Source organism: Mytilus californianus, unplaced genomic scaffold (assembly GCF_021869535.1).
Source record: "Mytilus californianus isolate M0D057914Y unplaced genomic scaffold, xbMytCali1.0.p SCAF_20, whole genome shotgun sequence".
Classification (NCBI taxonomy): Eukaryota; Metazoa; Mollusca; class Bivalvia; order Mytilida; family Mytilidae; genus Mytilus; species Mytilus californianus.
Window position 1 is genome coordinate 4,815,618 of NW_026262669.1, and position 26,795 is coordinate 4,842,412.

General features: G+C 30.5%; 1 protein-coding gene across 1 annotated transcript in view; it reads right to left on the bottom strand.

The window, feature by feature from the left end:
• The window catches only part of LOC127731812 (probable E3 ubiquitin-protein ligase MID2), a 227,352-nt gene that overhangs the window by 9,680 nt on the left and 190,877 nt on the right, over nt 1-26,795 (bottom strand). The window contains exons 3-6 of the mRNA XM_052240652.1: nt 16,303-16,368; nt 11,485-11,505; nt 8,242-8,244; nt 7,277-7,282 (exon numbers count right to left, since the gene is read on the bottom strand). Of these exons, the coding sequence (XP_052096612.1) occupies nt 7,277-7,282; nt 8,242-8,244; nt 11,485-11,505; nt 16,303-16,368 (96 nt within the window). The remainder of the gene's footprint in view (nt 1-7,276; nt 7,283-8,241; nt 8,245-11,484; nt 11,506-16,302; nt 16,369-26,795) is intronic.

The following is a 26,795-nucleotide window of genomic DNA, read 5'->3' on the forward strand; positions in this document are numbered from 1 at the left end:
TCTATGGTCATATACTTGAACTATATTGATTATTATACGTCCTTTGATTTAAACATTCCTGCTTTGATCGTTTCCCGTTAAGGTAAATTTAGAAAACAGCACATGAAATCAATCCCGGTTTTTAGTTTTTTGTATACTGTTGTTTGTCGTTTTGTCTGTTGGGATTATGCCATGAAATTTTATAAACGTACACAAAACTATAGGACTAACAACCTTAGAAGTTACTGTTTCAACGATCAGTCAGCAGTCATCGACCTGTCAAGTTCACGTTAAACCCTGTTATCAATCCATCAGACTAATAGCGAAAATCTTTGACTGATCGGCCCGATTTACCTTTCTGACGTTTTGAACTTTACTAGGTCACATAATTAAAATTTACAAATTAAACGGAAAAAAATAAGAAGCCCAACAAGTTAAAACTAATCACTCAGCAAAGTTATCACATCTACAATGTTACGTTTGTTAATAGTGAGGTGAAATATGCTGATAGAGCTAAAATTTCAATTTTATCAAAAAAAATGCGATTGTAGTTAATATAAAGGCATTTTCTCATCAAACACGACGAGTGCTACACACGTTTTTTATTGCGATTGCTAAAATCTACTAAATTTTACGAAATGCTCTAAAAAATCAAACAAACAAATTTCGGTGCATGATTGAAATGAATTAAAGAAATATGCAAAGGAAACACTTTAAAAATGCAAACAAAATATAAAGCATGTTTTCTCTTACATTCATCATCTTTTATGAAGAACAACCAATTCTGATGTGCAAAAATAATTATATGGTTGATGATTTCCATTACAATATATTAAAATTAAGAAATAATTGTATTTGAATTTACACAAACATGTTAAGGTTTCTATATCCACATACTACTCACATTTGTACTAAAATCCAATGATTTACATTAAGATAAAGAAATAACTGCAGTCTTTTTCAACACAAACGAAAGTTTAAGCATCTTAATCCTTGTGTTATTCAAAGTATATAAAATAACGTCTCCAGAGGCATTTTAAAGAAATGATTGCAAACAACAGGGCACTATTTTTGATAAAAACTAATTGCATTTTTTAACAATTCGAACAACATTTTTAGTATCTTTTTTTTCTGATAAGATACACAACTGTCATACAAGTGGAAGGTTTAGCTAGCTCTAAATCACGGTTTAACCCACCATTTTCTTCAGAAGATGCCTGTACCAAGTCAGGAATACAACAATTGTTTTACACTTGTTACGTTGATTGTTAGCGATTAATTTTGGCAGTCTTTATGAATTTTTCCGTTTTGAGTATGCTTTTAAGTTTGGTATTTTTATTATGCTTTTTATTGATCATATCTTATGAATACCACAATTTAAAAATTTAACTAACTTATTTGGGATATCCATTATATTTTACGAAATACAATAGAGGTTCATTAGTTTCATTAAAATAAAGAAATAATCCAGCCAGAGGCATTATGAATAACTGATTGCAAACAACAGTGCATAATGTTTTCATGAAAAGAAGAAATATTGACATTTTTAAATAATGTAAACAAAATTTAAGCAACGCATTACATATTTATTAAATTTTATGAAAAACAACCCATATTGATGTTAAAAAAAAAAACACAAATCAAATGACTGTTCATGAATTCCTTTTAATTTTGAATACAACAATAATTACATTCTTATTCAATACAAACACAAGTGTAAGCATCTGTATCCTTATCATGCTTATAGTATTCAAATTTAAGAAAAAATAATTACTTATATAGAGGCATTTCAAACTACATTACACTTTTTTTATAATGAGAAGAAATTTTGAGATTTTTAAACAAAGAGAAAAACAATCCATCCTGATGTTCTTAAGTACCAAAAACTATTAGATTATTCATATTTTATAAAATATCTCACCTGAGGCCTTTGAAACGACTGATTAAAAATTCAGGTGCCTTGATTTTATCAAAAGAAAAAATATTAGTAACTTTTCTCTTATATCCAGAAAAACAACACATGTTGATGTACAAACAGTACTAAAATGCAATGAAAATAAAGACATAATTGCAATCTTATTCGACACACATAAGTTAAAGAATCTTTATTCTTCGAATATCAACATTTTATCAAAATAACTCATCAAAAGCGTATACAATGACCATTTGTCTATAAAATTGCATTGACAAGAAAGAAGAAATATTGGTATTTGTAAGCAATGCAAACACAAACTTCTCTGTTATATTCATCATAATTTATGAAAAACAATTATAGTGGTTCATGATTTTTTGTTCTTAAAATTGCAAAATATCTTGTATTTAAGTTTTGACAACAAGTTAATGCATCTTTATTCTTCATGTATCCACATATCATACAAGTTACTCATCAAAAGGCGGTTGAAATGTTGATTTTCGAATAAAAAGTGCATTTATTTTCAGGAAAAAAGGAGAAATATGGGTTTTTTTTAAACAATACAAACTAAATTTTACTAAATTATCCGTTATAATCATCATAATTTACGAAACCCAACCTATCTTGATGTTAAAAAGTACTAAAATCCAATGGTGGTTCATGATTTTCATCAAAATAAAGAAATAATTTAGCTCTTTTTCAATACACACGTAAGTTTAACCATCTGGAATCTAAGTTTATTAAAAAAAAAATAACCTTTCTAGAGGCGTAAGAATACCTAATTGCAAACAACAGTGCATTATTTTTTTATAAAAAGAAGAAATATTGATATTGTTAAACAATTTTTTTAAATGTTTGCAACGTATTGCATATATTCATTATATTTTATGAAAAACAACCCATTTTGATGTACAAAAAGTACAAAAATCAAATGGTTGTTCATCAATTCCAGTAAAACAAAACAAAAACTGCATTCTTATTCCACAAAAACAAAAGTTAAGGCAACTGTATCCTTATAGTATACAAATCTTATAAAAATTATCCAGAAGCATTATGAATATCTGATTGCAAACAACAGTGCATAATTGTTTTATAAAAGAAGAAACATTGACATGTTTAAACAATGCAAAAAAATGTGTGAATCTTTTTTCTGATATTCATCATATTATACAAGAAACCGTCTAACCTGATGTACAAAAAGTACTAAAAAACAATGGCAGTTCATGTTTTCATTAGAATACAGAAATTGTTGCACTCTTATTTAACACCAACATAAGTGTAAGCATCTATATCCTTAGCCTAATCACAGTTTACATAAAAAAAGCAACTCATCTAGAGGCATTTGAAATGACTGACTGAATATAAAAGTTCATCTTTTTTCATATAAAAGAAGAAATATGGCAATTTTTAGATAATTCAAACAAAATTTTACTAACTTATCATTTACATTAATTATATTTTAGGACAAAGAACCCAACCTGTTGTACAAAAATACTGATACCAATGACAGATTTATAATAAAATAAAGACAAATATGGACTTTTAATGAACACAAACAAGGCTACAATTATCTTTACTGTTATATCATTAACATTTTGTGAAAACTAGTTAACATAGTGACATTAAAATGCATGACTACTAAATAGGGTACTAATTTCAAATGATATCATTTTATCTCTTTTAAGTGGTATAGAAACATTCTGAGCATGCTATTATTCTGCTATAATGTTATTTATTTAGCAGAACATTAAAAGAACCAATTAAGAAGCAATCAGAAATATCGCATTTAAAGTCATTTATATATTTTTTTTTCTTATGTTATTACGACAAGTTGGATACACATTTTCAGGTAATAGTGTTCTCTAGGAGGTCCGTGTTTATCGCATGTAAATACTGCGGAGTTCGTTTCACATAAGAAGTTAAATGAGATATGTATTCGCTGATCCGTGCATACAATTAATTGACTGATCGATCGATGACGGTTGTCACGATAGCTGCTAGATGAGCCAAATAAGCTTCATTGTATCGATCAATGATCAGTCATTGATAAGTCAAGTTCGCGTCACCGATTATTCACCGACTATCAACGTTTACGTCAAACAGTAACACCTAAGGTTTCAAGTGTAGTATACATTATTTAGATAAATAACAGAAATCATTATTCTGATTAGTTACATTTTCAAACAGAGACCAAATAAATTTCCTCGTTTGTTCTCAAACCAGTTAAGTTTGAAGTTAACTTACATTTCCATTCACACATTGGAATGTATTTCTGTTCAGTTAATGATACAAAACTGTAAGCAAGTAAATAAATGTATCTCAAATATGACAAATGAACGTTCATATCCGGGGTAATTCCACAGACAAAAACACAAAAATGCGAAACAGTACAGCTCATCATATGGTTTTGAGCAAAAACATATACCTTATGAAAATATTCAGTGGAGATACAAGGATTATAATTTGGTACGCCAGACGCAAACTTTGTTTATATCATACTCATTGTTGGATTTCCATTTAAATACAAAATTGAAGAGCATTTTAAAACAAATATTGCAAAAAAAGTGAGACCTATACGGCCAAGGTCATCTATCCCTTGAAGTAAAAAGTCTTTTAGAGCTTTGAATACGCCTTGTAAACAGTTAATTTATAAAATGAACTTACCAATAATATTTCAATTCAAATCAAAAGTACTGTCTATTGGACTGGTGATACTTTAAAGAACGAAATATCCACCACAGTCGCACAAGTGATTGTATAAACACTAAGACACCTGTATTATAATAAGTTTAAGCAGACACGCGATCGTTTACAAAATACAAATCGACTATTAAGTGTAAAAATGGCATTAACTGTCTGCGAAAAGCATGATCATATACTGTGCTTAACTATAGATTTCGATAAGATATATGACCATACGTATTATGGAACACAATACCTATATGAAGAGGATGATCATATACTGTGCTTAACTATAGATGTCGATAAGATATATGACCATACGTGTTATGGATAACAACACATATATAAATAACAAAGTGTGGTATGATTACCAAAGAGACAACAATCCAATAGCGATGAAACGAAAAGGATGATCATATACTGTGCTTAACTATAGATTTCGATAAGATATATGACCATACGTGTTATGGATAACAATACCTATATGAATAGGATGATCATATACTGGGCTTAACTATAGATTTCGATACGATATATGACCATACGTGTTATGGATAACAATACATATATAAATAACAAAGTGTGGTATGATTACCAAAGAGACAACAATCCAATAGCGATGAAACGAAAAGGATGATCATATACTGTGCCTAACTATAGATGTCGATAAGATATATGACCATACGTGTTATTGATAACAATACCTATATGAAGAGGATGATCATATACTGTGCTTAACTATAGATGTCGATAAGATATATGACCATACGTGTTATGGATAACAATACCTATATAAATAACAAGGTGTGGTATGATAACTAAAGAGACAACAATCCACTAGTGATGAAACGAAAAGGATTACCATATACTGTGCTTAACTATAGATTTCGATAAGATATATGACCATACGTGTTATGGATAACAATACATATATAAATAACAAAGTCTGGTATGATTACCAAAGAGACAACAATCCACTAGTGATGAAACGAAAAGGATGATCATATACTGTACTTAACTATAAATTTCGATAAGATTTATGACCATACGTGTTATGGATAACAATACATATATAAATAACAAAGTGTGGTATGATTACCAAAGAGACAACAATCCACTAGTGATGAAACGAAAAGGATGATCATATACTGTGCCTAACTATAGATTTCGATAAGATATATGACCATACGTGTTATGGATAACAATACCTATATGAAGAGGATGATCATATACTGTGCTTAATTATAGATGTCGATTAGATATATGACCACACGTGTTATGGATAACAATACCTATATAAATAACAAGGTGTGGTATGATTACCAAAGAGACAACAATCCACTAGTGATGAAACGAAAAGGATTATCATATACTGTGCTTAACTATAGATGTCGATAAGATATATGACCATACGTGTTATGGGTAACAATACCTATTTAAATAACAAAGTGTGGTATGATTACCAAACAGACAACAATCCACTAGTGATGAAACGAAAAGGATTATCATATACTGTGCTTAACTATAGATGTCGATAAGATATATGACCATACGTGTTATGGGTAACAATACCTATATAAATAACAAAGTGTGGTATGATTACCAAACAGACAACAATCCACTAGAGTTCAAATGAAGAGGATGTTTCGTTACGTATTAAATGTTTGAAACAAAATTAATGTTATTCATTCCAAAGGTAAATGGTGACCTTTAAGATTATTTTTATTCAGGAAAACCATACGTTTACATGGATTGTTTGTCTATTTATGAGCATTATATATGACATAACTATATTAACTATAACTATAGTAAGGATGTTCTCTTCTATTTATCATCATTTGAATGGTTATTTATATATGTGAGAGCGAACTGACAGAAAGGCATTCAAATTTTCAAAAGAGGGCCTAAGCTGAGATGCGGTAACGGTATGATTGTCTACGGGTTGACTCTGTATGGACACTAAGGCCTTGAATCTAGACCAAAAACAGTAGTTTCATTCTTCAAAAACGTTGGTGTAGTGTTTACGTCGTACCAATACCATGTTGTTGGTTGCTTTGCTGGCCAGCACGAATACAAAACGCTTTCCGAATACGTGTGGTTATTTCAAATACAGATCTTTTCTCAAGTGGAAATAAACTTTGAAAACGATGATACCAATTAGTTCAACCTGACAAAAGTGCATAAGCTGTATGTGTTTAGCACAAGAAAAGGTTGATCAGAAAATATTCAAGTTATAATTTAGGTTTTATTTTAAAAATTAGTTACAAAAAACCGAGTCATTATTTACGTTTATAAATTTATCTGAATGTTCACCTGTATTTGATTAGACATTTGATAGAAACGTTTTGAAATAATCTTAAAAGTATAAAAAAATGTTTTAATAACAATACGATCTCAATATTACCTTCTCCTTTTAAAAGTATTTTTTTTTTAACAAAATCCCGTATCAATCAAAATATGATATGAGGCATTCGTTCTGCCTCACATTTCATATTAACTAAATCGAAAGGGTTGTTACTTATGGCGTATGTATTATATTAGGAATGACAATATCTGTATGTTTCTCATATACGAATAGGTTGTATATTTACTTCTATGTAATTGCGTCTTTATCTACTGAAAATTTTATATTTTCCTAATGTTAATAAAAACACTACATACAAAATTTACTGTATACTTATCTGTTTGGTACAAAACACTTACAATGCACTGAAAAATAAAATAAAAATACAAGTTTAAATAAATATAAAAAAACACCACTTCATCAATCTTAAAAAATATGATCAATATATTGTTTTGAAGTGTTTATGGCTTTAAGGGTGAAACTGCATTTTCTTAGACGTGATAGATTATAAAAAGAAATAAATGTATTCAGATTTGTATTAAAGAAGACAATAACATAATTATTGTTTATTTTCATTATATTATAATCAAACTTTGGGGGTAATAAAGGTTTAATACCACCAAATCATAGTACGTCACATCCCGTGCATACGAAAAAGGGTCGAAAAAAAATATTCCCTTGACTTTGACAGTTGTATGAAATTAATCCTACATTTCATTGCAGTAAAACATTCTGAGTCATCAACATATATCCTGGGTGTTTCGAAGCACCATCCTTTTTTTTATTTGGTGTTTCTATAAAATAGTTTGGAAACTTGAGGTAACATGGTTACTAAAGCTTGTAAACAGGAAAGAAAAGGGTGAACATTTGATTGGTTAACTTACAGTGATGGTTATTATCTTATATGCAATGAAATGTTATGTGAAATTGTGTCTGTAGTACTGAACATGATAAAACTTTACTCATGCCAAGTATTTCTTTATTTGAAACAAAGATAAATTCTGCACAATTTTTTGAAAAGTGCAAATTTTACAAAGACTAATAGGGGAAAGTCAATGGTAGTGTTGAACTTAAAGACATCTAACAATTAATAGCACATGTGTTTCCTTATGATTTATGAAGGCCAATGTATAAAAAAACAACAACATTGAAATATGTCAGAAGTTACAAGGAAAACATACAGCAAAAATAATCATAATATAGAGATAAACTTTAGACTTTATCAGTTAAAATAATACATCAATTCCTTATCTATCATGCTTTCATTCTACATTGTGAACGCTCGTATCACAGTATACTTATCTGTCTTGTAAATAACACTTACTAGCTGAAAAATAACAGTAATACAACTTTAATATCTGGAAAAATACGTAAAGCTACTCACGATACAAAACATCATAATCTCAAAAACATCAATGCATACAATTTATAAAATATAGTAAACATATTGTTGTAAAAGAAGTGGAAATGTCTGTCCAGTTAAATTAATCATATCAACACAGACATCAGAAAGGATAGTATGTGTAAAGGAACACTATAAGGTATACTCGATTATTATAGTTGTAAACTGATTTTAGAGATATTGAGCCATTTAAAGTCGTCGTTACATTTGATTTGATATGCTTGTTGAAGCTTACATAATTTAGTACTTCAATAACTAAATAATTACATTTGGTTAGCAAGTTGTAAGCTTGATACGTAGATATAGCAAATTGAATAATGATAAAACAGAGTAAATTTCATTTTAGTAATTTGCTATTTCAAAATCACTCAGTGCAAACAATATCTAGATTGAAACATATTTAACTGATGCTCAAATTCCATTAATTCAATAAGGAGAGGCAAATCAAGCAAAAAACAAAACTCGGGGATTCGCATGATCTCCAACAGGAGCTAGTCGGCGTGCGTCAATGGGACAAATGATACCTGATATGCATGCATCACTCGCCAGTCCATACTTAGTCAAAACGTCACTATCGGGAATACGACACAATCGGTAAATTTATAGATCAGACGACTGTTCTTATATACAAAGCTCTAAAACAACCAAAATATGTCGTAAGCTAGTTAAGAACAATTGAACAGATCAACCAATCCGTGATTGTAACTGTGTACTTCTGTAATGTCCAATCAGTATGTTAGTGCTGGGAAATTGAAAGTTGAAATCGTTTGTCATAGATTCTAGATTGTGTCAATTTAAAAAAAAAAAACAAGATATAAAGCAGATCTGCTACTTTCGGTATATGAGGTGTAAGCACACGCGGAAATGTGGGTTATTGAATTACAACACATCGTCGATATTTTCGATTATGGAATCAAAGAACTTTGCGAGGTGTTTTTTATCATTTTCTTTGAGATGATTTTGAAAATAAAGTTATGCCTAAGGTGCTTATAGTTGGATTAGACATACATAGCAGGAGGTGCAAATCCTGCAATGTTCTCCTGTGTTATACAAAGACATCTGACATTTAATCAAAACATCGGAATGACAGTAGTTATTTTATTTTCCTAAGTTTTGTGCTCGAGCACCCTTTGATATACAAACAAAAAGATGTAATATGATTGCCAATAAATAAAATTTGTTGATAACGTGGATAAAAATTATAGGTTGCTGCACGGCCTTTAACAATGAGAAACCTATTTCCCATAGCCAGTTATACAATGAATATTCAACTTGTTAAACCAGGTTTGTATGTGTGCAACACATCTCACAATTTTACTTTTTTCACGAACTTTATGATTTCTTCATTAGATATGTGGGCTTTTTTCTTCATAAAAAAACAAGGATTGTTTTGTTATTGAATAATAACAGCCGAGAGATTAAAAACAAAAAGTTAGTTAAAACGCTTTTTGGTAATAAATTTTTTTGCAAACAAATGCTGAAAATATTTAGAAAGAAAAGTGGACAACTTAACTTTGAACTCATGATCCATCCCGAATAAAATAAAATAAAACAACGTTACCTAGTTCATTTATATCATTTTCAGGTTAAAAGCAACTATATGCACAGGATTCATTTGTTTTTTTCACAGTTTGATTTAGAAGAAAAAGTTTCATTTCGTAGAAAAACCATGGTTAAAAAATACAAATAATTACACCATAACTAACACAGTTCTATATTAATATTCTTGTAATGGTTAGAAAATACATCAAATAACACCATTACAAACTTAATCCCAATTTCATATTGTATTTTTAGAAATTTAACTGTGACGTCACTTTTTGTGGCGTTGATACATTCGTGTGACGTACAGTTTATTATTCTATTATGCTGTATATGCGTTCTGTCGTAAATTAGTTTTAGGTGTTCGTTGTTATTCTGTGGTTTGAATGTTGAAATGGACTATTATATTATTTATTTATGTATTTCTCTGTCCTAAATGTTCTTGCATTTATTTGTTTTTTATTCCTGTCACGTAATGTTGTCATGTTAGCGGATTTTTTAACATTGCTATATAAGCGAGAGGTTTGGCTAGCCATAAAACCAGGTTCAACCCACCATTTGTTCTTAAAATGTCCTGTACCAAGTCAGGAATATGGCAATTGTTATCACATAGTCCATTTTTATGTATGTTGGCGTTTGTTTTTATAGCAGTTCAATATTTCTGTTGTTCCGTTTTGTTTTCTCTTATAGTCGATGTGTTTCCCTCAGTTTTGGTTTGTGACCCGGATTTGTTTTCGCTTAATCGATTTATGACTATTGAACAGCAGTATACTAGTTTTGCCTTTATTTACGTTAAACTAGGACTTCACTAGTGTAATTATTTCCCTGGATTGTTCCTTTTTTGTAGAATTCAAATATTGATACAGGTTAAGAGGAAACATTTGATATATATGTATGTACTATTGCAAATGTTAAGACGACACATGACCATTTTGAATATTGATAATGTTCCAAACAAGGCAACAATGCGTTTTTTTTTTAATTTCATATAAAATATTTCTTAATGTATTGCAGACAGATGGACGACATAATGAAAAACAACATCGGTCTGACTATTAAATTGGAATACGTATAACAGGCGGTTTAGATCGACTTATTCAGATGGGATCCTAGTTTTCTTGTTTATTACCAGTATACTAGATGTCAATTCTTCAATTTTGTAAAAGACATTTTAGACAAGATAAAAGGGGCACTGGAATGTCACAACAAAAACAAACAACACCATGTTAAAAAAAAAACACGATAAAAGGACAAACAACAATAACAAAACAAAGAAAACTAAGACCTAGCATCCGTCGTGTTGGTCATGAAAATATCCATTGTAAGTCTTTTATGGTAAAATAGGAAATATTGTTGTTATGACAAGTGGAACAAATTCATAGTTTTGAATTGAATGACCGGTGCACATTAACAAATCTGAATCATTGTAATATATACCTTTATCATAAAGGTTCTGTATCAAAGATGTCTGTATTTAATGGTCATTGTTAAATAGTTTGCCTATAGTTACGGGGTGTCTATTATCCGAACGAGCCTAGTATTTAAATATATTTCAAAACCATGTCTGTAGTAAATGACAGTTTTGACTATTTGTCACTTACAAAAAACGTAGATAATACTTACTAATCAGATCTCTCTTCCTTTCTGAAAGACGAAACAGATCAATGGTGTCAGTTTCACATGTATAAGTGACAGATTCACAAACAAATATACTGATACATGTGTTGTCGTTTACTCAGATAGCATTTCAAAAGCAAAACACATGGTTTCGAATAAAAAATGTGGTTGATTTACTTCATTTTACCACCTATTGTTGAATTATATTGTGAGTTAACCACTCAAAATCGTTATGGACAAAGGTAACATTATTATGATAACATTAACTGTATTACATTTTCTGCATCAGACGTGTATTACGACAATTGATGTCTCTTAGGTGATGATTGACTCAGCAAATATGAGTATCTACAATTGTATACAAACGTAAAATGTGTAAATTAATAAGTATTTGCTGCATTGAGAGCTATGCATTATGCTTCTATTGAACATTTTGTTATCAATTATGAGGCTGTTTAGTGTTCTAGATATCTGTAATATAACCGTCGACAAAGGGCAAATGTCGTATCGTAGAACATACAGTTCACTGTTAAAATATGATTAATGTATGTACGATTTTCCGTTCATTATTGAGGATTGTGGTTAAGCTGTTCAATGTTGTTCTGGAATTATCAACAAAACAAAACTGCAATGTTTTACCAAGATATGAGTATTTTATTTTTATGACCTTAGTTATTTTGAAAAGTTCGGCATCCAAGTAACTATAATACGTCCATTTATATCACTGATAACACGCGAATATTGGGATATATATATATATATATATAAAATGATTAAAAATGTTCTTCTGAAAAGGGATAAACTATAAAGTAATACCTCCTGCTTGGGGCACACTCATTTAAAAGATCACACGGTGTCAGAGAGTAATACATTTTAAATAACATCCATCATCGCATTCCTATAACGTCCATTGAAAATTAAACAACATCCTGTACAACTTAAATCACAAGGCCTCTTGCATTCACTAGATAATAATACACGAGTTTAAGAAATTAGGGGTTTCTTTTTACCTGTAAAATACACATGTACTGAGTTAATTTAACCTTATTAAAGTTCTTCTTTTATGCCATGTCTTTAATTTTGACAAAACTTAATTTATCAACCTAAATTGTTACTGCAACTTTGCAACACAATTCCTTTTTTCAAAAGGCTATCAAGGATTGCTATGGAACTTCTATAATATTCACTTTTTCATTTTACAAAACATAGGTGTCATTTTTTAAATTTATTAAGTAACGTTATATACAATAAAAAAAAAAACTTCACTGCGTTATTAACTAAACTCAAAAAATTTATACCAGGCTTAAGTAAGAGTTGAAAATTTTCCAGTACTCATAAAATATTTCTGAAACAGTCAAATAATTTTGAATACATTTTACAATATGTATTTGAATAATGGTTGAAAGTTCTAGTATTTTTGATGTACATTGTGCAATGTGAACATGACATCATGTATACATATATACAAATTTATTTAACCGAAATCTTAATTTATGTGATAGATAATGCATATTTTAAGGTTTCTCGAAGTATAACACCCCGAGGGGTGTCAGGATTGAACACATGAAAGACCGACCGTAGTGTGTTATACGACAAGGAAACCTTAAAATATGCATTATCTGACTTATTTACCGTCTATAAATATTATTTTCTGCAAAGGTTTGCATTATTTACATCCTATTTTACCGACAACACGAAAGTGAGATATTGTTTACTGATGGGATCAAGTTTTAATATGGCCTACAGCTCATTCATAATGTGTTATTAAACTCACGTATTAAACTCACGTATTAAACTAGATATATAAACGTTAAAAATCATTGTCCAGTTTGAATAGAAATTTTACTGTAAGTGTATGAAGCAATGCACAAATGAATTGTTACGGTGTATGAATAATACAAAAGTCACTTTGTAAGTAAATTATTGTATCAACTTTATTTATAAAAGAGGGATGCTTTTCTTTGTCTATTTTCATGACATTTTTATCGCGGAAATGCAGATTTTTTTTCAACAATTTAGTAAACGAACAATTCAGAGTAATTGATTTCTCTCTTTTGTTTGGCAATACAAATTTTGTTTATATAAAACTCAGAATTAGGAATACTTATTATATTCATTTTAAAGTACAAGGCTGTTATTCTATAGAAAATAAGAATGTTGGATCATTTGATTAGATAGAGTAAAAGGCATATAAAGATGTAAAAAACAACTGGCATGAAGAGAACACGAAATCGTGATACATGTACATTCATAGGTTACAGTATGATTTCCAATACAATGCGAATAAATAAGATTTTCAAAATCCTACATATAATGTGTTAAATATGGCTTGATTTAAAGTGTTATGGAAATGTTTGCATTATTAAATTTATCTCACATAATGCCCCTTTATTGTATTGATAAATTAACAAAACCTCACATTATTTGTTTTGGATGTTAAAATGTGCGTCAACGACGATTTTTGGTATGTCAGTCTAATAAACGGAATAAAGGATTGTTTTTGCCTTAAACCTACAAAATATGGAAAATTATAAAGTAAACCCTCAATTGGCAACACCACACGATAGCTATCAAACGATTTTAATGTTTAAGTAAATTAAAGTTTGCTTTTTAACCAGAAAAATAATGACCTTATATAGGTCATCATGTTATGCCTTGAAGCATATTTCATTGAAACTTTATATCGTTCTGGTTGATTCTTCCCTCGCCGGGACTCGAACTCATGTTATTGGGATATCGTGACAACACCACCTGCACAGTGTCCAGCGCTCTAGACCACAGGGCCACCTAGACTGAACTAAACATTCAGCTTTCGGTGGCCTAGTGTTACCTTTCATCGTTAGTAGAATCTAGAGTTGTAACACAGTACATGATATATTAGGTATGAAGATTGAATTGATTGCAGATTAGCTAAATGATCTGTCGTAAAGGATCGTACGATGTAGTCACAGAAAGTACGTCTAACTAAGTGACAACTCTACGACAGATCCATGTATAGGATCACCAGTGAAAGTGATGCACGGCTGAAATAAAATTGAGAATGGAAATGGGGAATGTGTCAAAGAGACAACAACCCGACCACAGAACAGACAACAGCAGAAGGCCACCAACAGGTCTTCAATGCAGCGAGAAATTCCCGCACCCGGAGGCGTCCTTCAGCTGGCCCCTAAACAAATATATATACTAGTTCAGTGATAATGAACGCCATACTAAACTCCAAATTGTACACAAGAAACTAAAATTAAAAATAATACAAGACTAACAAAGGCTAGAGGCTCCTGACTTGGGACAGGCGCAAAAATGCGGCGGGGTTAAACATGTTTATGAGATCTCAACCCTCCCCCTATACCTCTAGCCAATGTAGAAAAGTAAACGCATAACAATACGCACATTAAAATTCAGTTCAAGAGAAGTCCGAGTCTGATGTCAGAAGATGTAACCAAAGAAAATAAACAAAATGACAATAATACATAAATAACAACAGACTACTAGCAGTTAACTGACATGCCAGCTCCAAACTTCAATTAAACTGATTGAAAGATTATGTCTTCATCATATGAATATCAGGCACAATCCTTCCCGTTAGGGGTTTAGTATCATACCATCATAACATATATGAGAAGAACATAACCCGTGTCATGCCAACAACTGGTTTTTAAATAAATGTGTTTAGTGCCGATGCAAAGACCCTATAAGTGAATCAATATTAACGCCAAAATATGCAATCTTTAATGACCTGACAACAGTATCGTAACTATATCCCTTCTTAATAAGTCTATTTAAAGGTTTTGTTAGTTTCAGAGGTGAATACTGACATTTTTGTGCTTTATAAAGAATATTTCCATAAAAAAATGGATGTGAAATACCTGAACGTATAAGAAGTCTGCATGTTGAGCTATATTTACGAATGATGTCCTTATACCGATGATAAAATTTAGTAAATGTTTTGACTAGTTTGTGATATCGAAAACCCTGGTGTAATAATTTTTCAGTAATACATAAATTTCTCTCGTTAAAATCTAAAACATTGTTACATACACGAGCGAATCGTACAAGTTGAGATATATAAACACCGTAAGATGGTGACAAGGGAACGTCACCATCTAAAAATGGATAATTAACGATAGGAAATGAAAAATCATCTCTTTTATCATATATTTTAGTATTAAGAAAACACATATTATATTCATTATTACTCTAAATATCAGCACAACAATGTTAAATCTGCAAATTACCGGGAGCAAATTTTTGTTCTTCCCTCGCCGGGATTCGAACTCATGCTATTGGGATATCGTGACAACGCCGCCTGCGCTGTTTCCAGCGCTCTAGATCACAAATATATATATGTATAAGTGTTGATGAACATGGTGTTGATGATTATAGTATGTTTATTGTGAAATTTTAGTTTCAATGCGATATTAAATACATTTTGGATTTCAAATTGTTGTTCAAATTTCTAGCCAAGGGGAAAAGCTGTTGTTAAAAAAGTTCCTAAATTGATGAAATGTAATAGATAGATACAGACATAGGTTGGTTAAGACTTGGTCGAGCATGGTTCAGACTTGATCGAGAATAGTTAAAACACATATAAAATGGTTCAGTACTGGTAAAGTATTAGTTCAGACTGTAAAGTATGGTTCAGACTACGCTCGAGTAATATCAATTAAGTTTCACACCAAGTCAGACTGGCCGAGTAAAAATCAGTACAGTTGATTAAAGATATAGGCCATTTCAGATTTTTTCTGTTTTGTAGTGTATGTTGCTAATATAATATAAATATTCATATTTACGTCATGTCCATAAAAACAATATTTAGAAACTTACCCACACTCGTCACATCTGAACAGGGATTTTCCTTCCTCTTTTGGTTTCGTAACCTGTTCGTAATCACTGTAATGAACAACACAATAGATCAAAATAAAATAAAACACCTTTTAAGTTGACAATATAAACACAAGGTAGCAATGAATTAATGACATTCTTATCTATATCCACAATCCTTAAAGAACTATTGCAGCTTTGCATATACTTTTCCCTCCTTTTCCCCGTCTTCCTTACAGCAAAAAACCGCATGAACTGATGAATTCTTTAGATTTAACAATATGCAGTACAGTTAAATTGAAGAAGCTATATATAAAGGCAATAGTAGTATACCGCTATTCAATAGTCATAAATCGAAGTAGCCGAGACAAATCCGGGTCGCAAACCAAAACTGAGGAAAACACATCAACCATAAGAGGAAACAAAACGAAACAACAGAAACATCGAACTGTTACCAAAGCAAACGCCAACATACATAAAAACGGACCATGTGATAACAATTGCCATATTCCTGACTTGGTACAGGACATTATAAGAAAAAATGATGGGTTGAACCTGGTTTTATGGCTAGCTAAACCTCCCGCTTATATAGTAATGTTAAAAATACTAGACAAGCAAAAACATTTTAACGAGCAGTATATTTACGAAAATTAAATACAACCTAATTTTAACGCTATGGAAAATAAATTACGCTATATGTTTGTACATCATTATCAGTATTATTCACTTAAACGCAGTCCTACTCGAATAAGTGCTTGCTAACGTATGCAACGCATTACAAATGACTTTGTAGAAGATGTAAATCAAAGCAAAACAAAATATTTGAAAAAGAATGTGAGTTGGTGAAATATGTATCAAGAAAATTAAGCAAATACGGCTTAAAAAACTGCTACTTAGGAACAATGTAATGAAGATAAGTATATACATGTAATTAGTAAATGTGTCGACAGTAAAACGGTGCACTGATTTACACAATATAAGAAACAAAGTTACCCAGAACCATGGAGAGAGGGCTTCATTTCGTACAAAAAAAGATAAGGTATACAGGAAGATAATGTGTGATTTACTTACACATTTGACGAAAAGTTTACATTGTTTTAAGCGTAAAATTAACACTGTAAAATATACAAACATATTGCCCTACCTCTTTGGTTTAGGTAATTCTTTCTCTCTGTTTCCGATATACTGTGTACGTACTCCACTGTCAAAATAAAAATGAAGTATTTACACATGATTCCTTAAATGTATAATATCAAAACAAAACATTTAAAAATGAGGAAAACAGATATTCTGTGCTAGTTTGAAAACAAGTATTCCTGAATAACTTCATAACTGCACGTAGTGTCGAGTGCATTGTGAATACAATTTAAAATGTGCATTGTCATAGACCACATGTCTATTTACTAGAGTCCATTGTTATTCCGTTATAAACAATACATTGTTAATGACCACATCTTTTTATTGAATGAATTGTCCCCCCTGCGTCTGTCATGAGATTTAATTCAGAAATACATTGATATTCAAAAACAGAATTTTGATTATACAAAAATACATGTCACTTTCAAATAATATAGTTATATTAAAGCATGTATTACGACTGCAGAATGCAGTCTACAAAACAATTCTCTCCTCAGGTATTTACCTTATTTTGAAGATGCCAAACAGTTGTTTGATGTCGTTATCTGTTACAGGCTTATCAGTATACTGTATGTTTGGAAATACGGGTAAAGGCTCTATCGTCAGCTTTGCAATGTCATCTGTAAGCTTTTGTAACGACTGTAACAATTTTCCATCGTTTCGTTTCTTGTCGAGTTCATATATCTTCTTGTCTAAGTTACTTCCCGCTTTCAAATCCATTTTTCTATCTGCTATGATCTTTGTTAATTTGTCCTTTTCCGTCTTGGATTGATCCTTGACCGATGCAATCATCTCTGCGATGCATTTATCAACCATTGCCTTTATATTTGTACCTTCTTCTGTAATAGCTTTTACTACTACTTCCACTTTTACATCAAATGCCTTTAGACCTTCTTCTATCTTTTTCAAGTTTTGGGTTGTTTCGTGTACCTTTCTATGGAGGTCTTTTTTATTCTTCTCCTTCAGCTTTGTTATGCTGTCCATAAGCTTAGAAAAGGCATGGCCTGTGTGACTTCCGGTCACACAACTGCTACAAACTGCTACATTACAGGTATTACATAGAAAACATAAGTCTTCCTTGTGGTCCGGACATTTCGATTTACCTTCCGGAATGACGTCTGAGGACGACTGAAACTGGTGATTGATTGTGCCTTTCTGTCTTTTATGCAATATTTTACAATTTTCACAAAAGTTTTGTTCACATTCTAAGCAGTATTGCGATCCTGAAGCACTTATGCAAATCTCGCATGTTTTAGACACCGCCTGAGCCATTTTATCGGAAAGCAAATACACTTATCACACAGGTAAGATATATAACCCGTGACATAACAATCTATATTTAGATATAATAAGATTATATCAATATGTGTCGTATATTTATTTGCAACGTTAAATACATTCAGGTTGAAAAGAATATCCGTATAATAATAAAAGCAAAGAACAAGCTGTCTAAATTAAATGAGCAATAATAAGTGAGAAACAATGAAACCCTTACTACAGCAAAAGCCATGGGGATTGCACATAAGAAATGGAAATATGCAAAAATAAAAACATACAACTTATCATAGGTTTATTACATATATAGAACGATTAAAATTAATGCATGGGTAAGTGCCTTTATAACAAATACGGCCCATAAACAAATATGTCTTACCAACAGTAGTTATGATTTATAACTAAAAACTATGGTTTTATGTTTTTATCCGTATGTGTCTAACCTTGAAGTATTTAAAATAATAAACAGGGACTATATAGATATAAGAAGATGAGGTATGAGTGCCAATGAGACAACTCTCCATCCAAGTCACAATTTATAAAATTAAACCATTATAGTGAAAGTACGGCCTTCAACACAGAGCCTTGGTTCACACCACACAACAAGCTATAAAGGGCCCAGAAAATTACTAGTGTAAAACAATTCAAACGGGAAAACCAACGGTCTAACCTATGTAAAAAACGAGAAACGAGAAACACTTATGAACCACATCAACAAACGACAACTACTGAACATCGGATTCCTGACTTAGGACAGGTGCAAACAATTGCAGCGGGTTTAAACGTTTTAATGGTACCAAACCATCACCCTTATCTGTAACAATAGTGTAACATAACAACATAGAAAGACACATGTTATACAGAATGAAACACGTACATTACTTATATATTTTGCCAAAAGAATATACATTTATCTAAATTATCAACATACAATTTGTAATGCTCATATAAGTACACACTGTTACAAAATCTTTCAGAAATTTGTCTATATAATATATATTATATACAGGTATAACAGCTGATCTTACAGGTAAGACATTTAAAGAGCTGTTAGAATATTCTTTTATTTGTCTTTATTAATATTACTTTAACTGTTAAGTCTTTTTTTTTGTGATATCCATTTGACGTGACTCTGTACTTATGTATCCTGTCATACTTTGAACGACAATTTTTTTTTTTTTTTTTATTTTATTAATATTACTTTTACTGTTAAGTCTGTTTTTTGTGATATCCATTTGACGTGACTCTGTCCTTAGATATATCGTCATACTTTGAACGACAAAATTATTTTATATCTTTCTGTGTGACGTCAAACGCGCAATTCTTCGCCAGTACTTAAAACCTTCCATCCTTTATTGGTGGATTTTACATAGAAAAATAAAATCGTATCATAAAACAGCAAAATGATGATGTTAAATTTGATGTATGCCTTTTTGTGCTTCTTTGTTACATGTGTTTGTTTTTATAGTGATTAAGATGATAACACAATGTTGGCAGCTGTACCCCTATTTTTGACATTTTTACCTCTTGTGTCTGTTTGTTTTGTTCACGCATTGTTGTCAATATAATGGAATTGGATGCGACACTATACAAGTGAGAGGTTTAGCTAGCTGTACCTGTACCAAGTCAGGAATATGACAGTTGTTACCCATTCGTTTGATGTGTTTAGTCTTTTGATTTTGCCATTTGATTAGGGACTTACCTATTTGAATTTTCCTCGAAGTTCAGTATTTGTGATTTTACTGTTTTTCTTTTGTTTGTGGATAAACTTACAGGTATCTAGCGTGATACTGTATTTAGAAAAACACGATGGTCCCTATATGATAACAAAAGTCAGAGCCATGAAATAATTTCACATTTAAAATTATAAATACATTAACTAAAACGTGTCAGACCTTTAATCGATGCATCTCAGAACGTTAAGAAAATTGGGAAAACTACTAGCTAACCATTATATCATTTTTGTTTCACAGATAACGATAGTTATCTTCCAATGGTCGTCACCACTATCGCTTACTCATTGTCTCAAATAGGACATTGTCGAATTCAACTAATCAACATATGTGTGTTTCAAACTAGGTACGAAATGTTGACCAATATCTTTTTACCCTTTCACAGCACTAGATAATACCCCAAATTTTAAGTTGGGTCCCGGTTACTCGGTCTTTGGTTTTCTATTGTGTGTTGTTTGTATTTTAGTAGTTTTTTTTTTTTTTTTTTTTTTTTTTTTTTTGCCATGGCGTTTTCAGGTTTTCTCCGACTTATTAGTTTGAATATCTTTTTGGTATCTTTCGCATCTCTTTCAAAAGAAAACTTATCTGTGTTACTTCCTTACTGATATTGTGTCCAGTGATATGGTAGATCGATTGCCAACAATAACGTGAATTGTAACGTTGCCATCATGGTTATTAATCCGAACTTCCATATTATGACCGCGTTTAATTAGTCAGCTTGAAATGACTATCAATGCAAGTCTGTCTTTACCTGAGAAAGTCGTAAAAAATATGTGTACAACAAAATGAGCAAGCCAACGTATGATACAACAGGTGGGGACTGTCACCAAACTTGAAACCTTATGTTGATGAAACCTACTGGTGACTGGCACAAAAGACCAAAGAGGTTTAATGGTTAATTTTATTTTTGGTGACAAAGACAAACGCACTTACTTCCAATTAGGACGATGACATACTGTTTCGGTACAGGTTTTGGATAATTGAACATGCGAATATCTAATGAAACTAATGACAATTTGCATTCACAAAGTCAATACATTTTTTAAAACAATTAATTTTGTTGATTAAGCTAAATTGTCAATTTGTATTTCTTAAAAAAAAACGTTATAAAGAACCAAAAGACATTTGAAAATATTTTATCGAAATTGTTTATCGAAAGGTTATTTCGGTATATCCCTATTGTTCACCACATTTCAACTTCGAACGTTTAATTAACATTAAAATATAACAGTTCTACTCCTACAACGTCTACTTATAATAATGATACAGTATAGTAATAATAATGAAAGTAATACAAAAAAAATAAGGTAATCATGATGTAAAAAACACTATATCATAATTAAAAAAAGAGAGAGAGAGAATAAAGAACTTACATCAGTTGAATTACATGTGCTACATTACTTGCAATCTTATGCATTACTTTTTGACGGGAACTTGACTGATCGATGAATGATCGGTGATCGATGACCATATAATCCGTCAGATACGTCAAATAAGCTATGTGAGAGTAACCGTGACCGCGATCGATCAGTATATTAATTATATGCACGGATCGGACGAATACGTTTACTTTAAATACTTATGTAAAACGAACTCCATAGTATTTACATGCGATAAACGCGGACATCTTCGAAGACACCTTTACTTGCAATAACACATAAAAAAATATATAAATTACCTTTCACGCATTATGTGTATTTTGTTTTCTTTATTGGTTCATTTTTGTCTGCCAAATAAATTACATAAGTGCATTTTGATGTCAAGCTCAATTGTTTCTGTATCACTTAAAAGAGATAAAATGTTATCGTGTATGTAGCAATTATGCATTTTAATGTCACGAGATGATGAAAATGAAATAATATAACAGTAAAAATACTTAAAGCTGGGTTTTGATAGATAACGAGTGCATTCATTCATTTCTTTATTTAAATGGAAATTATGAACCGCCATTGTAATTTATTACTTTTTGTACATCATGATGTGTTGTTTTTTATTTTTTTACAAATATTGATATATATCAGAGAAAAGATACTAAATTTGTGTTTCTTTTGCTTAAATATGCTTACATTTCTTCTTTTTCTAAATGCCTCTGAATAATTCTTTTTTTATTAAATGTGAATAATTTAAGTATTAATAAACATTTTGTTTTTGTTAAAAAAGAATGCAACCATTTCTTTATTTTAATGGAAATTATTGACCGCCATTGGATTTTAGTTCTTTTTGTTCATCAGGATGGATTGTTTTTCATAAAATATGCTAAATTTGTGGAAAAGATACCAAAACTTTGTTCGCATTGCTTAAACATGACAATATTGTTTGTCATTTTTGTACATCAGGAAAGGTTGTTTTTAACAAAATTTAATGAATATCAGAGAAAAGAAACTAAAAGGTTGTTAGCATTGCATTGTTTAGAATTACCAATATTTCTTTTATTTTATCAAAAAAGGCAATGTTATTTGTAACAAGTTATATCAAAGGCCTCAGTGCAAGTTCTTTTTTTGATACAATTGTAATAATATAAGGATTAAAATACGTAAACCTTTGTTTGTGCTGAATAGGAATGTAATAATTTCTTTATTTTAATAGAAATTATGAACCGCCATTAGAATTTAGTACTCTCTGTACATCAAGATATTTTTTTTTACAAATGATGATATATATCAGAGAAAAGAAACTAAAATGGTTTTCACATTATTTAAATATGCAAATATTTCTTATTTTTATTCAAACTAATGCAATGTTAATTGCAATACGTCATTTTAAATGCCTGTGAGTATCTTTTTTTTTTATAAAATGTGAATAATATAAGGATACATAGGCATAAACTTTTGTTTTTTGTTGAATAAGAATGCAATCACTTCTTTATTTGAATAGATATTATTGATAGTCATTGTTGTTTTGTACTTTTTGTACACCAGGAAAGGTTGATTTTCACAAAATTAAATGAATATCAGAGAAGAGATATTAAAATGTTGTTCGCATACAAATGTAGTTTAAAATTAACAGAATTGTTTTGTTTTTTTATGAAAAAAATGCAATGTTATTTGTAACTGGTTAATTCAAAGGCCTCAAGATAAGTTTTTTTTATAACAGTTAATACAATAAGGATGAAAATCCTTACACATTTGTTTGTGTTGAATAAGAATGTAATAGTGTCTTTATTTTAATAGAAATCAGGAACCGCCATTTGATTTAAGTACTGCAAGTACATCAGGATTGGCTGTTTTTCATAAAAAGATGCTACTTTTTAGGGGAAAGATACTACAAATTTGTTTGCATTAATTAAAATGCCAATATTTGTTCTTTAATATCAGAAATAATGCAACGTCATTTGCAATCAGTCATTATGAATGCCTTTCGATAAGTAATGCTTTATAAGATATGAATAATTACTATACTTTATTAAAAACTATTAGTCTTGGTGAACGATGTAGGTTGCAAAATCTCTACAGAATTCCAAAAAGAAAGGAGAGTTGTACAACTAATTTGAATACACAGAATCCCGACCCAATCCATCTTTTGCTAAAAGAATTAATTTTTTTTTCTGTTATATCTACTAACAGCATTTCATTTTTTATGATTCTTATTTAAGTGTGCCAAAAAAAATACATAACAAATAAGTAAATTATAAATTCCGCTGATTGGTTCAACTTGCACTGTGATTCAAAAGATTCACAAAAATACTTTTAATCAATTTACTCCGCTCAAATGTAATTCGTAAGTGAAGTACTTTGTTAAGGAAAAATATTAATCTTGACAAAGATATATATAATACGTATGCTATGCTTGTGTATGTTTATATTTTTAAACACTGAAATATTGTTTAATGAAATTCTATACAATTTTGTCATAAAAATCGATAGTGAGTAAGGATCTATCGCGCCATAAATCCATAAATCAATGAATGAGGCATGTCAATGATCTTGTTAGACATAATCTTTCTATTTTCAGTAATTTCAGTGAGCATTATTTATAATTGATTTGTATTAGATTTGGGTTCTGTTGACCTTCGACTGCGTAAGTAACAATCCCATTTCTTAGAAATGAAAACAATGGACAAAAATGAAATGTGAATCTTGACGATTTTTGGGTCACTGACATTTTCATTATTTAATCAACATAATTTCTGAATAATCTGTATTTGTTATATCTTTGTATTTAAGGTGTAACCATGAACGTAGCTTTTCATGCCATGGTTTTGTTCACGTTGTGTCAGTCTGTACAAGATAAGTGTCTTATGATGAGAAATTTTGTATGCACACATAAGGATGGCGGACGATGTTCTGGAAAAATGAATTGACATCATTGAATAATCATTTTCACGTGACGTTATTATTTGTAAACAATCAATCCCGTGTCGGAATTTTCCATACCATTTCATTTTGCAAAAAGTACTGAAAATCCAGCGTCTTCCATAGGGCTATAGAATAAACAAAATTTTCTGTAATTCCAGCCTCTTCCTTAAAAAAAGGGGGGGAACTATTTCTGGAATAGCCTATTGCACCTAATTCGTCCATGCAACTTTGCCAATACAACATCATATATAAAGCTATAAGTCTGCATGAAGCAACACTTCGAATATATGATCTTAACAAACCTGTTAAAAAACTATGTAGTGTAGATATTTTGGTTAAAATATATATATGTATAGCATTTTTGTACTGTTTGTTTTTCTCTTCATAATAAACATTATGTATAAACAACATGTATGTTAAAAGTGCACATTGAGTGCTCCAAAGTAAGGAGTATTACATGTATGTTCATTGTATGTAACACTTAGAAACATATCCATCCCCCCAGATTAGACCATATGTCAAGACGTCAATGAACACCAAATTGTCCTTTTTATAATCGCACAAATGTTCCAAATGACGCCAAAACGTCCCCTTTTATGAACGCTTTTTCGTGTCCACCGTTATAAAATAGCGATTTATAAAATATCACGTGTGGTTTAAAAATAAATCCAATCGATATTATTGCAGGAACCTTCATTTTGTTTCTGTTTTAAAGCCCAAAAACTATTCTTGCAGGAAGCTGTCAATGCAAAACCCTGAAACATTATTAAGATATTTAAGCATCACTGCAGTATATAAGTACAATGAATTTATTTGTACAAAACTAATTGCAAACTTTATGTTTGCTCTACATATGCAGAAAATATTTGCAACTGGACATTAAGCAATCAACAGTCCAAAAGTTAATGGATGTGTTGCAAATTAAATTTTCAATTATGGTAAATTTAAACAGCCAACTTTCAACAAACTAATGCTAACATATGACCACTTAATCAATAGTTTAAGCACTGAGAAAACTTGCACTTGTCTAGTGAAAACTTGCTTGATAAAATGGAAAATTATTTTTAAGTGTGAAATATCTAAATTATAACAATAATAATCATAATGATGAAAAATTAATAGAAGCTCCCAATTGAAGATAATTTTTTATTCTGATATTCTTTTTCTAATCTGGTGTTTATTTATTTGAGAGCAGATTTAAATCAGTAATTTCATTTTTGCACTGTGCATAGTGTATCATATTTTGGACTAAACGAATCACTGCACCTTTCCTCCAGATGTCCTTGAATAGCAGCTTTAATTTTTTTTTAGATATGACCGAAACCTGACGTCTTTCTTCAGTCGTGACCCCTTCCCTCCCCCATTATTGAATGTGGTAAATGTTATTGCGTTATTACTGAGGACATATTTGAGCTAAAGTTTAAAAAACAATAATAAATGGATAGGCCTACTAATGTATGACATATTTAACAATAATACATGGATAGATCTAATAACGTATGATATAATTAACAGTAATACATGATGTTTGTTGGCTGGATAGATGTACTAATGTATGACATAATTTACAATAATACATGGATAGATCTACTGATGTATGACATAAATAACAATGATACATGGATAGATTTACTATTGTATGACATAATTAACAATAATACATGCTGTTTGTTGGCTGGATAGATGTACTAATGTAAGACATAATTTACAATAATATATGGATAGATCTACTGATGTATGGCATAATTAACAATAATACATGGATAGATCTACTAATGTATGACATAATTAACAATAATACATGCTGTTTGTTGGCTGGATAGATTTACTAATCACTAGTAACGGGTTTTACTACTGAAACGGTCATTTTAAACTGAACAACTCTTAAATGCCTGAATTTACCGCAAGGAAAGTTGTCAAGATCTTTTTCAGTTGTTCAGTACATGTTCAGTACACTAACTACTGCGATCGATTAAGTACCAGTCAGTACTGGTTTAGGTAATTAAGAAAAAACCCGTAGCGTTAAATCCAGTACTGTTTAGTACATTTTAGTACA